Source organism: Papio anubis, chromosome 19 (genome assembly GCF_008728515.1).
Source record: "Papio anubis isolate 15944 chromosome 19, Panubis1.0, whole genome shotgun sequence".
Lineage (NCBI taxonomy): Eukaryota > Metazoa > Chordata > Mammalia > Primates > Cercopithecidae > Papio > Papio anubis.
The window spans coordinates 5039264-5055473 of record NC_044994.1 but is presented as its reverse complement, the minus strand read 5'-3'; the positions used below and the strand labels follow the sequence as shown (position 1 = coordinate 5055473).

The 16210-nt window shown below is 41.2% G+C and overlaps 1 protein-coding gene across 10 annotated transcripts in view; it reads left to right on the top strand.

Moving 5' to 3' along the window:
* Nucleotides 1–16210, top strand: part of PTPRM (protein tyrosine phosphatase receptor type M) — an 837547-nt gene that overhangs the window by 711702 nt on the left and 109635 nt on the right. For all 10 annotated transcript variants that reach the window (XM_017951542.3, XM_017951543.3, XM_021929846.2 and 7 more), the window contains one exon: nucleotides 14696–14783. In XM_017951542.3, the coding sequence (XP_017807031.1) occupies nucleotides 14696–14783 (88 nt within the window). The remainder of the gene's footprint in view (nucleotides 1–14695; nucleotides 14784–16210) is intronic.

Below are 16210 nucleotides of genomic sequence, written 5' to 3'. Positions count from 1 at the left end.
AGTCTCGCTCTGTCGCCCAGGCTGGAGTGCAGTGGCCGGATCTCAGCTCACTGCAAGCTCCGCCTCCCAGGTTCATGCCATTCTCCTGCCTCAGCCTCCCGAGTAACTGGGACTACAGGCGCCCGCCACCTCGCCCGGCTAATTTTTTAAATGTGTTTTTTAGTAGAGACAGGGTTTCACGGTGTTACCCAGGATGGTCTCAATCTCCTGACCTGTGATCCGCCCATCTCGGCCTCCCAAAGTGCTGGGATTACAGGCTTGAGCCACCACGCCTGGCCGGAAACTTTCAATAACCCTAAGAAACGAGTGCCACCTCCCTGGTCATTCAGAGGTAGAAGTGGATTGAGGTCCACAGATGCATCTGAAGAAGGCGTCTCCTAACATATCCAGTGTTGATATCCAACTCTGAGATCACTGATTCAATGTTGGTTATTCAATATTAGCTATTATTTAGTTTAGTAATTTAATTATCAGACATTACAGATATTTGCAGTGTTTCATATCAAGTTTAAGTTATTTTTTCAGGACCCAAGGCTTGGTGGAGAATTCTTAGCCATTACACCAAAAGCATTCTCCATTAAAGAAGAAAATCAAGAAATTAGACTTCATTAAAATTTAGAACTCTTGCTCTGTAAGAGGATGAAAAGACAAGCTGAAGACTGAGGGAAAATATTTACAAACTATATATCAAAGGATTCATATCTAAAAAATATAAACAATTGTAAAAATTTAGTTTAAAAAATCCAAATAGAAAATGAGCAAAGACATGAAAGACACTTCACCAAAGAGAATGTACAGATGACAAACACATGAAAAGAAGTCAACACGACCAGGTGATAGGAACATGAAAATTGTGACCATGATGAGGTATCATCATGTACATGTTAGAGCAGCCGAAATAAAAAGCAGAGACAATACCAAATGCTGGTGAGAATAGAGAGAAACTGTATTTCTCGTAAACTGCTGCTAGAGTGTGAACTGGTACAGCCATTCTGGAAAATCTTTAAGCAGTTCTTAAAAAACTGAAACAGAGGCCGGGCATAGCGGCTTACGCCTGTAATTACAGCACTTTGGAAGGCTGAGGTGGGCAGATCACTTTAGGCCAGGAGTTCAAGACCAGTCTGGGCCAACATGGTGAAACCCTGTCTCCTAAAAATACAAAAATTAGCTGGGTGTGGTGGTGGCCGCCTGTAATCCCAGCCACTAGGGAGGTTAAGGCAGGATAAACGCTTGAACCTGGGAGGTAGAGGTTGCAGTGAGCCAAGAGCACACCATTGCACTCCAGCCTGGGCAACAAGAGCGAAACTCTGTCTCAAAAAAAAAAAAAAAAAAAAAAACAGATTTACCACATGACCCAACAATAGCACTGCTGGGCATTTATCACAGAGAAGCGAAAATTTATATCCCCACAAAACACTGTAAATAAATATCCATAACAGCTTTATTTGTAATCACCAAAAACCGGAAATAGTCAAATTGCTCTTCCCTAACAGAATGGCGAGACAGACTGTAGTACATCCGTACCATGGAATATTACTGAGCGGTAAAAAGGAATGAACTAATGATATAGACAACAACTTGGATGGATCTCAAGGGCATTGTTCTCAGGATAAAGAAGCGAGTACTTGGTGATTCCATTTGTAGAATCTTCTTGAAATGTTACTGAAATTATAGAGATGAACAGTAGACTGGGGATTCCAGGAATTAGGGGATACGCAGTGCCTATTCAGAGATTACACAAGGAAGGTTTTTGTGGTGACAGGATAGTTCTTTATTTGATTGGAGATCTACACTTGAGATGAAATGGTGTGGAACTATACACACACGGTACCAGCTTCAGTTTCCTGGGGTACAGTTTTATGAGGTGTAATCATTGGGGAAAACCGAGGAATACATGGAAGCTCTCCATACCATCCCTGCAACTTACTGTGAATCTAGAATTATTTCAAAATAAAAAGCTTTTAAAAAACTATTTATTAGTGTAATTTAAAATTTATGTCAAAGTTATTGATTACCAACATAATGATTCTTTGAACTCACTGGTGATTATCCTAATAATAAGGTTAACCTTAAGTTTGAAAGATGCTGGGGTCTCTTTTCATGAGCATAAGTTACAGCTGTCATGACAAAATGAGGGAAGGATTTATGTCAGTTAACAGGCTCATGTCTACGAGATATTTCGGGTAAAAATTTTAGCATGGTATTTGGAACACAGAGGAGCTGCATTTGTTATCTTGTGTTATTATTAGTATTATGTTGTTTGTTTATTTATTTATTTATTTATTTATTTATTCAGACACAGTCTTGCTCTGTTGCCCAGGCTGGAGGGCAGTGGTGCAATTGTAAATACTGTAGCCTCAACCTGAAGAGATCCTCTTGCCTCAGCCTCCTGAGCCTGAGTAGCTGGGACTATGGATATGCGCCACTATACCTAGTTCTTTTTTTTTTTTTTTTAAATTTTTAGTAGAGACAGGGTCTCGCTATGTTGCCCAGGCTGTTCTTTCTCCTGGCCTCAAGCAAGCCTTCTGCCTTGTCTTTCCAAAGTGCTGGGATTACAAGTGTGAGCCACCACACCTGGCCTCCATTGTTCTTATTAATACTACTGAATTGTTCATTTATTGTGATTTTACTAAAAGAATTCTTATGTAGTCAAAATCACTTGAGCCTGCATTTTTTTCATATGACATTTCTTGGCAAAAACTCAGATTCCCTTTCAGGAATTTTCTTTGCTGAAGCATCAATCTCTAGCTATTGTGTGAAAGTCCATTCTGGTAATGTGGGTCCTCCAAGGGCATTAGCTCTCGGCTGTTTGCATTTCAAAATTGACCCTCAAGTTTACTTTCTGTTACTTTCAACTCTGTTGCCTTCTTGAAAATATTTTAAGGCAGTACATCTAATAAGCATTAAGCATCTTACTTTTAGTTTAATCCCAAACCTTGTAGTTCTAAATAAAAAAATTGAACCACGTGCCCCCAAGGTTTTAATCTAATATCTGGTTTCTTGAACTGGGGCCAACTCTTCATTTTTTAAAGCATCAGCAGATTCTAAATACAACTTTTGGCAACTTTGTTTTAACATCTGACCTTGGTTCACTTAAACTAATTGTTATCCTTTCAGCAGACTGGGATTCTGAAGGGGGAAGAAACACTATACTACAAAAGGTTAGAGGAGTTTTTAAAATTTGGGGTATAATGTCCTCCATGTAAAATGTCTCTCTTCAGTATTACTCTCTGAAACATGATGGTAATTCATTTAAAACTAGATGTAAGTATATACTTTTTAAAAAACATTTTAAACAACCAAGCCTTAAAAATATTAAATGTGAATGCATTCAGGATGCCTGAGTCTTCTGATTTATAATTATCATGTATTTTTCCTTATACAGAGCGCTCCCCCTGTGTTCCAGGTAGATGCTAGGTGCTGAGAATGTGGGAGACGCAGCCCCTTACCTTGTGGAGTTTGTAGTCTGGAGGACAGAGATGTGTGTGACTCTAATGACCTGTGCATTTCCATCAACATTCTACAAGTTCTACACATTCTACTAGTAACACGCCAACTCAGTGGCACTTTATATGAACAGGCCAACATGGTTTTTTCCACTGATATTCACAGGTTTTAATGTAGAAAGCAATCCTGTTAAACAATTTAATTATAAAAATTCTACTGTCAGCATTAAAAAGCAAATTCAGTAACTTACCTGTGGTCTCACAATTAGGAATCAGTCAGAGCTGGGATTTAAGCCCAAATCTTCTCCTCCTACATCTCATTCTTTTGCCTCAGCAACGCTTAAGCCGAGATAGATGGTGAGTTCGGTTTTCCCCAAGTGTGGATGCAAACAATTGGTGATGCACAAGGTGATTTTAGGAGGCCCACTCGTGGGGAATAAGGTGTGCTGAAGTCGCAGGTGAGAGAGCCATTGGCTTTCCTGCTAGTTGTCTTTCAGTACTTTTGATTCGCCAGGGAACCTTGGTTTCCTGAGAGAGAACCAAGCGTTCTCTCAGCCAAAGAAGAGGCCTGGCCTCAAGCTCCGAAGTAGTCAAGCAGCAGTGCCTGGCTGGATTGGATACTATTGCTTCGTTTTTGTTGTCTCGACTTTTTCTATTCCTTTACTTGAGGTAAGAGTTCTTGGCTTGGCTGGGCGTGTGGCTTACAATTGTAATCTCAGCACTTTGGGAGGCTGAAGTGGGTGGATCCCTTGAGCCCAGGGGTTCGAGACCAGCCTGGGCAACATGGTGAAAACCCGTCTCTACAAAAAATACAAAAATTAGTTGGGCATGGTGGTGTGCACCTGTAGTCCTGGCTAGTCAGGAAGCTGAGGCAGAAGGATCACTTGAGCTCAGGAGGTCAAGGGCTGCAGTGAACTGAGATCACACCACTGCACTCCAGCCTGGGCAACAGAGTGAGACTTTGTCTCGAACAACGATGTGAAGTTTCATTTGCAAGTACTGTAAATGTATTTGCATATACAAGAGTTAAATTTACATCATTCAGTAACAGAGGGAAGTGGTGAAGGGATGAGGGACGTGGTGAAGGTGTACACGAGTGACTAAAATTTGAAAGACCTCGTGAATTGCTGTTGAGTCCTCCTGACTGCCTTTGTCACTTGCCTCTAGGGATTCTCATTCGCTCCTTCCCACCTGCTAGTTACAACTTCCCAATTTCAAAGCACTTTAGAGAAATGAGTAACATTTCAAGGGAGTACATTCAGATGACTACGGCATTCACCCAGGATCTACTGGGAGATGATGATCTCTCTGTTTTGAGAGGTGAATTGGTTCTTCCAGGATTCCCAAGGGAGGCTGGAACCACCTCTGACCCTACACAGGAGTGATCAGCACACGTGGAAGCTTCCGCCGTGCCGGGATTTCTGCTCCATACCAGTGCAGGCTGATTGTTTTCACTTACTGAGAATCTCATCTTTACTCGTGTAGACGAAGGCTGCCTGCCAGGCCTTCCCTCACAAGAAGGCGTCCATGTGATCTAAAGTGAGAGTGTTCACATTCTTCAATAAGATAGGACATTTCGCTAAAAGTCAGTCTTTAAATAAAAGGAGAGCCTCTGTGACTCTACAGATCACTTTGGGTTATAATGTTCCATACAAGTGTTTGCTTTGAAGAGTCGGCATTGAACTTTGTGGCAGAGTAAATTGAGATGTAATCATTTTTCACTAAACTGTTTGAAAAGGGATTTCGAACCTTATTTTCTAAATTTCTAAAATATTTATCTGTTCTAAATTTTGATCTTTAGTCACCATGGCTTTGGTATTGCAGGAAGAGCCTGGGAATTGTGCTGATGGGTTTTATAAATTAATAGGTGTCAAAAAAAAGAGTCACAAATATCACATTAAAATTCCTTTTTCTGCTATACTTATTCATTTCCAAGCCTGTCATCTCTAAAAAAAAAAAAAAAAAAAAAAAAAAAAAAAAAGATCCTTAGATTTTCAGTCACATTTGATGGAGTTTATGTGCTCTGATTTCTGAGGTGAGGACATTTTAAAACTTTACAGCTCTCCAAGAAATAACAGGAAGAGGATGTTTGCTTTAAAAAAAGATAAGAGGGACAAGAATAAAACCCCCACCCAACTTCCAAATACTATATAGAGTCTGTGAAGGAAAAATACAGACATGAGGGGAAAAAATGGAAAAAATTATCTTGGAGACAACAGCAAAAACTGGCAGTCAAGTCAGTAAGGATGTACTGTCATCAAGGTCTCAGGTTTTCATATTGGAATGAGAATAGTAACAGGTGGCCTTGATGGAGCACTGGCTGTATGCTGGGTGTGTCACACATGTTGAGTCTCACCGCCCTTCCTGTGGCCATGGTGTCAGGAGGGAGACTTGCTCAGTTTTCAAACAGGAAAGTGACAGGTGCCCTGGTATGTTTATAACAGCTCACTCTGGGCCAAGTGTATAAACTGGAGGGTGGCAAAGAGACCAGTCAGGAAGGTACTGCAATAATGCAGGCAAGAGATGGGTTGGAGGCTGCTCTCCAAAGGAAGGGAGCAGCTGAATTTCCACAGAAACATCCATCTGCTCTCTAGATGTTTTCAGGATGCCTTTTCCAAGGAGGTATTCTTACTGCTCTCTGAGGATCTGGGCGCATTTGCACAGGCTCACTGTCAGAGTCAGGTGCAGAGGTGGAGGAAATTACAGCTCTTGAGTAATGTGAACATCCCAAACTCTGGCAATATCTGCCTCAGAGGCAAAATGAAAATTGCTGTCTCTCTGAAATGTGGGGTGACAGGACGTAAGCCTAGCATGACTTATAGAATCACAGATACTTTCAGCTGACTCTAGAACAGAGCAGTCCTCTTTGGGGGACCCGAGACAGATTACTCACTGACATGACTATTTTGACACCCCATTAAATTACCATGACCTCTTTGGGTTTGCAAGGGCACTGCAGTGAGAACAGGGGCAGATCCAAGTTCCAGAATCTTCAAAGATTGATCTCATTGATATACATGGGAATCAAGAGATAGGCAACTCGAAAAAGTCAGCTTTGACCAAGTTTTATGTAATAAATCTAAACACTTAGAAACCCTTTGTCCAGCTTCTCCAGGACGCCATCCTCATTCCGTAAGAAGCAGCAGAGATTCTCGCAGGAAGAAGGAGTCTAGAAATGGGGCCTTTGACTTCCAAACTGGTGAAATATTTTTGTGATGAGCCCTTGAGAACCCCTGAAGGGGGGTGCCAAGGAAACAAGGACTCCCTGAAATGCAGCTGAGAACTTCATCATGGGTAAGACGACAGAGGCACCAGCCTCGAGAAGACGATCCAGATAAGAGGAGCCCCAGGCATGGCTGAGAATGTAGGTCTCTGTTATTAAACTGTTTTCTAGGGAACAAAAGGAAAGAGGAGTGCAGGCCAAGAAAGGGTTGAATATCCCCTAACAACCCACCCTCTGCTTCTTACAATTAATGCCCTACTGACACTCACCCCAATTATATCAAAATCATCTCCTTTTTGGAGCCACCTTACTCTGCGTCAGTCTCTACAATCCCACGGAACATTGGCCTTGTCCGGGGAATGTTCAGCAGCCATGAACACTCTGTAGTTACTGTTTTCACGACTATTTCCCCTTGTCACTCACTTGGAGGATATGATTTTTGCTGTTGCCACTTGATCAGTGGTTCTCAACTTATTTCTGCTCCAGTGCCCTTGAGGGCTGCGTCACTTCATTAGCGGGAGCTGACTACCACAGTGCTTCTGAAAGTGGGAAGAAAGGGGACTTGGAAACTGAGCAAATTTGAAGAGAAAGAAAGGCAACTTGATTGAGGGTCCCTCCAGGGTGTGCGTACTTACATCACCAGGAAGCATCGCTGTGCAGATGGCAATAGGACTGTGCCACCGAACTGGCTCATTCCGTAAAACGTGGTAACCAGAAATCCTTGGTGGCTTAAGACCCATGGCTGGGGTGACTTGAGAATGCCGCATGCACAGTGCAATGCAGCAGACACAAAGCCACAGGTTCTGAGCCAGCTTTGTGGCCAAATGGAGGCGCACTAAGTTCAGAGTGGAATGGCCTTGGCTCGGGTCCCAGCTCTTCTGTTTACCAGCTGTGTGATTTCAGGGGAGTCATTCAATGTCTTTCATACTAAATTTCCTGATCTATACAACAGGATTAAAATGCTCACCCCCGACAGAGCTTCATAAACCTTATAAACATGTATGGATCAACAGGAAATATATGACATTGCTGTGAAAAGGCACTCGTAAAATCCCTCATTCAGAGTAATATTCAACAGAATAAGAAACATATTCTAAAGCTCAGTCAGACATCATGGGGACTGTTTATAGGCATGAAAACATTGTGTATATATATATATTTAGGCGGCAACCCTCAATGCCATTATCAAAAGAAAAAGAGACGTTATGTAAAGGAAGATAGTTATATGATAACTATTGCCAAGATCATGGATGGCCATTCTGAATCCTGCAAAATAGAAAAATTCTGCACAATTTCAAATTGGATTAAGTTGCAATAAAAAGTGGCCAGAGATTAGCAACTTCTTTAAAAGATCAATGAATGTTCACATTTAGATTTCAGTTTGTTTAGAAACCTAGTTCGTGTGTCTAGATTCTTGTTTTCACCCAATCCTCGCCTCTCTTGCCCATGAAACGTTACGTGCTCCTTTTGCCTGCCTTTGTTCAGGACACTGGAGAATGACAGTGACCAGTGACCATTGCCACCACTGTGCCTGAACTTCTAGGGCATTCAGCTTTGTGGTCCATCAGGCAAAGTTAGGTGTCTTCAGTTGCTTTAGTGCTATAGCAATAAATAGTTTATATGGGATCTAATAAAATGAGACGCTTCGAAGCACCAGAATAGAAGTCTGAGCAGAAAACAAAGAAAGTTCACAGAGTTTGCATGCCCCAGTGAGTTCATCTTCCTCCTTTCAGGGTGACGATTTTAGTCATTTTACATGCACAATTTTATTCATATGAGAAAGGGAGGAAACATCCTATTTCAGAAGCATCTATAAAACTTGACCGTGCGCTGCCTGAAAACATACTGTACATTATGTACAGCCTTGACCTGCATCCCTTTCTTTCTGGCAGCTTTTCTGTTGAACAGGATTTTTTTTCTCCTTTTTTAATATCTAGGAGCTGTGGCATTTTTAACAGACTGCATCATTTTGGAGTAATGTTCTCTTGAGGTGGGCAACTGAGATGTATAATTATATCCTGTGGAAAATGATGGTGGTATGAGGGGTGGGGAAGGAGGTTATTGAATCACAAAAACATGTTTCCTATTCAGAAAAAAATGACAGTATGCAGGATGTTCAATTTCCTTCTGCTCTGTGCCCATGGAGAGTACAGCATATTCAAGTGGGGGAAGTCATTGGTATTCACTGGAGCTTGCCTGGTTTCATTTTTATTGTTTTGGAGACTGATTACTCTTTCAAAGTGGTTCCCAGGTCTGCTGCCTCTTTGCAGTATATATGAGCTAAGGTAGTCAGAGGAAACACTTTAATTACATTTTGAGTAGAATAAGAGCATAAGTATATTTATGAAAATTCTCACAGAAGGTGCAGTGAGACCATTAACTTAAATCCCAGAAACACATGTAGTGTTTTTTCATAATAGAAAGTTCATAGTGGGTGTGTTAAATTATACCCACATATTTAGAATCTGCCCTAAACACTAAATATTGCCTAAATGTGCATATTATATTCAAAATTCCCCCTATAAAACTTGTACTGGGAGCAGGGGCCGTCGTTGCCTGCCTCCCACACTTGTCCTTAAGTTGCTACTCTGCAGATGGGACGTCCTCAGAGGCTAAATGATGCTTTTAGCCTTGGTTCCCTCAACCATCCCTCCTGCTCTTTGTCATTGGGCCTCTTGTTCAAAATTATGCCTGAGCTTTGGTCAAATTTGATTTTAGCAAGCCTGAACATAATTCTGTCAAGGGAAGACTCCAAGGTGAGAGATAGAGGAGTTGGAGGTTGTGCTTAAACTTGAACATAAGGATTTGTCTCAGGCATAGAGAGATGCAAGGAGAAGATGAGCAAAATTTCCCCCCAGAGACCAGAAGCCAGTCGTTGGCATATGCTTCGAAAATCCTCACTCCAAAGAACAAAGTTCTTTTCTTTCTATCAGCACTGGAAGGATTCAAAACCTGATTGTCTTTACTTTCAACAAGTTTGAGAGGAACCCTTCTTTTCTACAAAATAAATTAGGTGGTGATTACTTCACAAGAATATTGGTTCAGAGTAGAACTCTTCTTAAAGTATTCAATATTCAATTTATGTAAATTTAAAAGAACATGTTTAACTTTTGACCCCTTAAAGATAAAAAAGATAGCTAAAGAACTTTTTTTTCTTGCCCAAAGAAAAATGCACAGGCGAACATCTTATAAAATGTGCATTGACTTCGCTTAATTTATTAAAAGATATTTAAAAGTGAAAAAGCATGTGAAAAGGAACATAATAGAATAATTGCATAGTAAAGTTACACATAACCCAATGTTATTTGATTTTCCTCAGGCACATTTTACTGTTGTGTTTATTAGTGATTATGCCAATCTCATGGTCTGCAAAAAAAAAAAAAAAAAAAGAAGGGGGTGGACTCACAGGGTCAGTAGAGAATCCTCAGTCTCTCTAGGGAAGGAAGAATGAAGGAAGTGTATCTGCCACCTCTGCAGCTCCACATCTGTGGCAGTCCTGGCTGCAAACCAGACATGAAGCAGTATTCTAAGGCACTGACGGCAGTGTTCCTATCCCAGTTACCACACTTGCTCTGAGAATTGTTAACCCAGAAAGCAACCAGGGGCACAGTCTGAGAGATCCATGTACCATATCATGGCTTCTCTGTGTACTCAGTGGCTCCAGAGCTACAGATAGAGTTTTATTTTCTAACTAAAAATGTAAACACTTGGCTTTTGTCTCACTTTAGGCCTAAGAAGAAGTCTAAAGTAAATATTTTCTCAGATATCTGGAAAGTATATTCTAGAAAAAAGCCATAATATTCAAAATGGATCCATCTTAGGAAAAAACATTTTTAATCTCCATAACAAAAGGAAATAAAAGCCAAGGCAACCAATCTAGAAAGACTTTCCCTTTTCTCTCTGGGCTCCCATAGGTATATTCCTTATTTTCCAAGCCAGGGATAAGGACACGTAGTCTTAATAATCCAAATGTATCCATGGGGAAATGGGCTATATAATTGGAAGCAACACTTACAGAAAATGCGAGACACTGTCACCATATGTGTATGGAGTCAGGAGACGGTGACATTGATCTGTGGAGGCACTAGTTATCTGACCTTTTCCTCAGAGCATCTCTAATTTTGTTTTTTAAAAAATATATTTTGCCATTTATAGTGATTCATATAATTCCTGGATAAGAAGTTGGGAGGCTCATTGCAAGAAGTTGAACTTTTCCTGCAATGGCTTCCATGCAATGAACACATATGTATGAGAAAAAAAAAAAATCCTGTTTTATAAAAGTAATAGTTAGTTGACATTTTAAATATTCTTTTGTTGTAAACGTCCTTTCAGAGACAAGCAGAGATAATCTCGGCATGGAAAACAATTGTTGGCGATGTGTATTTAAGTTGACTTAATAGTGTTTTCTTCTCAAGGTCATTGGGGTAAGGGTGGTAGAGGAAAAGCAGTGGATAAAGAGTCAGAGACACTGACTTCTGATCTAGGTTGTGTTAGAAGCTGTTGAGGCGTCTGTCTTCATCTCATGTCCTCAGCTGTAAGGGACAGCTCATGTCCTCTCCTCCAGTGAGGATCAGGTGAGATGATGGACTCATTCACCTGCACATACTTGTTGATGCTCTCATAATAAGTGTTCAGAGATGGATAAAACTTGGGCCCCATCTGTAGGAAAACATTCTGGAAACTGTAGTGCTCAAATGCAGTACAATTGGTTATTGTTTCATTTGTTGATTTGTGTCTGTTTCTTGGTCACCAATTAAATGAAAATAATACAACTAAAATAACTATTTTTAAATACAAGGACTATTGGCAGTCCTGTAATAACCACAAATACTAAAGAAACACAGCTGTGATGTGAGCGTCATTCCCCACAAGGGAGCCTCTGTGTGTCCAGAGAGGGCAGGGACTCTTATGTGGCTCGGGTCCCCACGTGAAGGCTCAGGGAATCTAGGGGCATTTTCTGTATGAGTTGAGGCTGTGGATTTACTGGAAGACTTCGAAGTCTCAAAGTCAGTTTTCTTCTTCCGTCTTCCTACAAAAAACAAAATCTGAGAACTTATTAGATGGGTGGAAAAGGCAGAGGGAAGTGAAATTGGTAATCATGACAAACTCAAAGTGGAATTAAATCGTTGGAAGTCAAATAATAGTTATTACTCAACTATAAAATTATTGTCATTCATAGAGTAACAAAGACAGTATTCAGAAAAAGAGTATCTGACTTTAAAATCCCTGAAGCTATTTTTAAATGCATGTTGCACAGCAGAATAGAAGTTACATGTTTGAATAAGTCCCCTGATTATATAAAGGTCTTGTTCTAGATGGAATCAACTAGCCATTTTTAATGACAGTATTTCTATTGAGTTAATTTATGAATAACCTGAAAGTGTTTCTATTTGTATTTGCCCTGTATCATACAGTGTTTTACTTTTTGTATTAGTCCATTCTCATGCTGCTATGAAGAAATACCCGAGGCTAGGCACAATGGCTCACTCCTATAATCCCAGCAGGTGAATCTCAAGGTGGGTGAATCACTTGAGGTCAGGAGTTTGAGACCAGCCTGGCCAACATCGTGAAACCCTGTCTGTACTAAAAATACAAAAATCAGCCAGGCGTGGTGGTACATGCCTGTAATTCCAGCCACTCAGGAGGGTAAGGCATGAGAATCGTTTGAACCCGGGAGGCGGAGGTTGCAGTGAGCTGAGATCGTACCACTGCACTCTAGCCTGGGTGACAGAGTGAGACTGTCTCAAATTTTAAAAAAAAGAAAAAAGAAATACCCAAAACCAGGTAATTTATAAAGGAAAGAGGTTTAATTGACACACAGTTCCACAGGGCTGGGGAAGCCTCGGGAAACTTACAATCACGGCAGAAGGGGAAGCAAACACGTCTTTCTTCACATGGTGGCAGCAAGGAGGAGTGCCGAGTGAAGGGTGGGAAAAGCCCCTTATAAAACCATCAGATCTCATGAGAACTCACTCACTATCAGGAAAACGGCATGGAGGAAACCACCCCTGTGATTCAATTACCTCCCACCGGGTCCCTCCCACAACACATGGGGATTATGGGAACTACAACTGAAGATGAGATTTGGGTGGGGACACAGCCAAACCATGTCACTCTTCAACTAGCGACACCTAGTGCGAGTCTGTTAACACAGCTGTTCGTATATCGCACGTCTGATCCTACCGTATGTTTGAAATGATAAATATAAGGTAAAAACTGTTATGATAATAAAGTGTTACCTGTGATCACAACTAAGGGACCTTAAGTTAAGATGAGTAGATTAAACCTCTTAACTCTTAGGTGTGTAGTGTTATTTTTTTCACTCTTCTGTGTTGTGTGATAAAATGGTGTTGCTCAGCTGTTTTGTTGGGTGGATGTACCGAGGACAAGATCTGAAGCCTGAGGGCAGGACAGACCTGGGGCTGGGATCTTCTCCAGCCAGTCTCTGATGCGAGCTCGGTTGTATGGTAACAGCAGTATCCATACCCACCAGGCCACAGAAAAGGCATGGACTTGGCAAACTATGTCAGGTCCATTCCATTCAACGGCGGAATGAAATCTGCAGACCGTGGATAGGTAGGCTTTCCAAGCCTTAGAGCCCCTTGCACACTTAAGCTGCAGAAATAAAGCTTCATTTTGAGATCAAAGCCAAAACATACTACAACCAAACACGACAGTTATTCATTCATTCAGTAACTAATTACTGGATTCCAAACATAAATGATGAACACACAGCCCCCGCTCTCAGGGAGTCCACAGCCTGGTGGAAGAGACAGACACAGAAACAACAGAGGATGCCAAGCACTGTCCACTTAGTGGTCAGAATACTGTGCAGCACACAGGCGGGCAGAGCGGGGCACAGATACCCCATGGCGTCTGCAAGCAGTGTGTCCTACTGCAGCAGTGCTAAGCAACAGTTTACCTCATGAGGGAGAGTCGGACCCATAAAAGGGAATAAGTACATTCTACCTAGTGACAGACTAATCTCAGAATATTGTAAATGGTGGAAATGGCCAAGATGGTTGAACACCACAGGTGAGATGGAGACTGGGGAGGAAGGAAGAGCTTCTGTTTGGGAGAGAACTTGAAAGCCACCCTGGAGCACGTCTGAGGACACGAGTCCCTAATGCCCTGTTCTCTGGCCCCAACGCATTCCCAAATGGTGCTCATTCATCTGCTCGCCCTTCGTCTCTTCTTTCCCTCTCTCTCCCTTCCCAGTGGGTGCCAGGAAGTATATGAGGACCATGGCAAAAACAAGAAATAGCTTTACTGAATCCTGTTCACTTCTATGGGAGGTTTTCCCATAACCTCCTCACATAGTTGACCACATAAAGGTAAAATGTAGTGTGAACTAAAGTGGAAATAAAGTCACACACTTTTTTTTTTTTTTTTACTTGTCCACCGAGAGTAGAAGATATTTTCATTACAACTGAACAAAAAAAATAACTGAAGATTAAAGACTCCAGGCATCATAATGCCAAATCCCTAAATAAATGAACATCTAAACTCCATTAAAAATAAAGAGAAAACTCTGGCAGAGTTTATTACAGGATTTTGGCCTGGAAGTGTCATGCAGTCTCAGCTTACCTACTCTCATGTTTTAACAAAAAATAACTTTTCTTCAATTAGCAATTAGGGAGAAAAAGACATCACTGTATCTCTTATAAGAATTTGAAAAATGACAATAAGGAAATTGAGAGAAACATTAATGTTTCTGTATTAAATATTCAGGTGGGATGGGGATGAACATGTGACCATTTTTACTGGGTTAGACAGAGAAATCGTGGGTTCACTCTTCAGCCTCCATCCCTGTGTTTGTAAGATACTAACTAAAGGAAAACAATGTTTAGCAAAAGCTAAATGAAATACTTAAAATGTAATATGGTGTAATAATCCCTTATCTCGTTCCTATGGGCATTCTTTCCTTCTTGACCCCTGTTCTACGTTTTTTAAGAACTTCCTCCATCGTTAAGATCCCTCTGTTTAATGTGCCAAGTTGTAATTCTCAGTCTCTCTTTCCTTCTAGAGCTTCTTTGAAGGGCAGTCTGCACCATGGGACTCGGCTAAGAAAGATGAGAACAGAATGAAGAACAGATACGGGAATATCATTGCATGTAAGTGTCAACAGTGTCATTGTGCTGTTGTAGAACTGCCTTTTCGCATCTCGTAAGATTGACCACCAGGCTCGTACAGAGGAAATTTACAGTGCAATTACCGCCTTCATCCTTCTAGAAGAGCTGGTGTTATGCCCAAACTAAAGAAAGGAATAACTGTCTACCCCCACTTCATCATTGTATTGTTGTTATGGGCCCCATTTTACTTTTAGATTTAAGGTTTGGGTAACATAGGTAACATTAAAATGCTGAGAAGGAAAATGCATATTGGATGGAGTAAACATAATAGTCCTAATGTTTCCCAGCTGCTATGTGAGAATGAATGGAAATAATGATGCACAGCATGCCTTAATGCAAGGAGCTCAGAGTTCTCTGCTAACGTTAGCTCATTAATCCTGTGGACACTGGGTTAGGTAGGTCAGTAATAGCCCCATTTTAAGAACAGGAAACTGAAACTCAGAAGGTAAATGATACTCCCCGTATCACAACACTCATTAGCAAAAGAGCTAGGATTATAACTTAGAAATACCCAGTGCCTGTGAAACTGAATGTTCCCAACCCATAATGCCTTGGATGGTTTTTAAGTGGAGCCCAGCCTCATTAATGTTCTGTAGCAATGCTGAGACACGTGCTAGATTGATGATAACCCCTTCTCCCACGGCCCGCACTATCCATCCCCTGCATTAAACTGCTCTCCGTCATCCGTGACTGCATCAAGGCACTCACGGGCCCACTGTAGTCGCCTACCATAATTAATACTATTTATAAAGATACATAAATTTTAAAAAACAACACAACAATGCTGATGAGGCCAAGAGAACATCTCACGCATCGTGTCTCATTCCTTACGAGAGAACAAACTTGGAAGGTTTGGTTATTCCAGGGGAGCGATCTGTTAGCTTTACTGATTGTGAAAGTACTGTTAAACTGTCTTTGCCTGAGTTCACGTTTCTTAGTGCGACAGTACAGATTCTCTAGCAGTGCTGCCACAAGATTTCCTGTGACTGTAGAAATGTTTCATGTCTGTGCTGTCCCAGACGGTAGCCATGAGCCACATAGGAGTAGCTACACTGCGTACTTGGAATATGGCCATATGACTGAGAAACTGAATTTTATTTTATTTCTCATTTTTGCTGTTCAAGAGTTTGACAACATGAATTTTAAATTTTATTTAATTTTTACTATTGTTAACTTAAGCAGGTCATGAGGCTAGTGGCTACTACGTTGGACAGCACAGATTTCAGTGTGTTTTAGAAAAAGAAATGGGGGCGGGGAGGTGTGGAGCTTATATGTGGCACAAAACGTCCCAACCGAGCACGTGCTGCTTTCCCGCTGGCCATCAAGAAATGATCGCCAGGGTTGCCGGGTGCAAATGCTAGCTTCGTGTGTTTGTAGTTGCTTTTAGAGCGTGCTGTATTTAGTAGCAC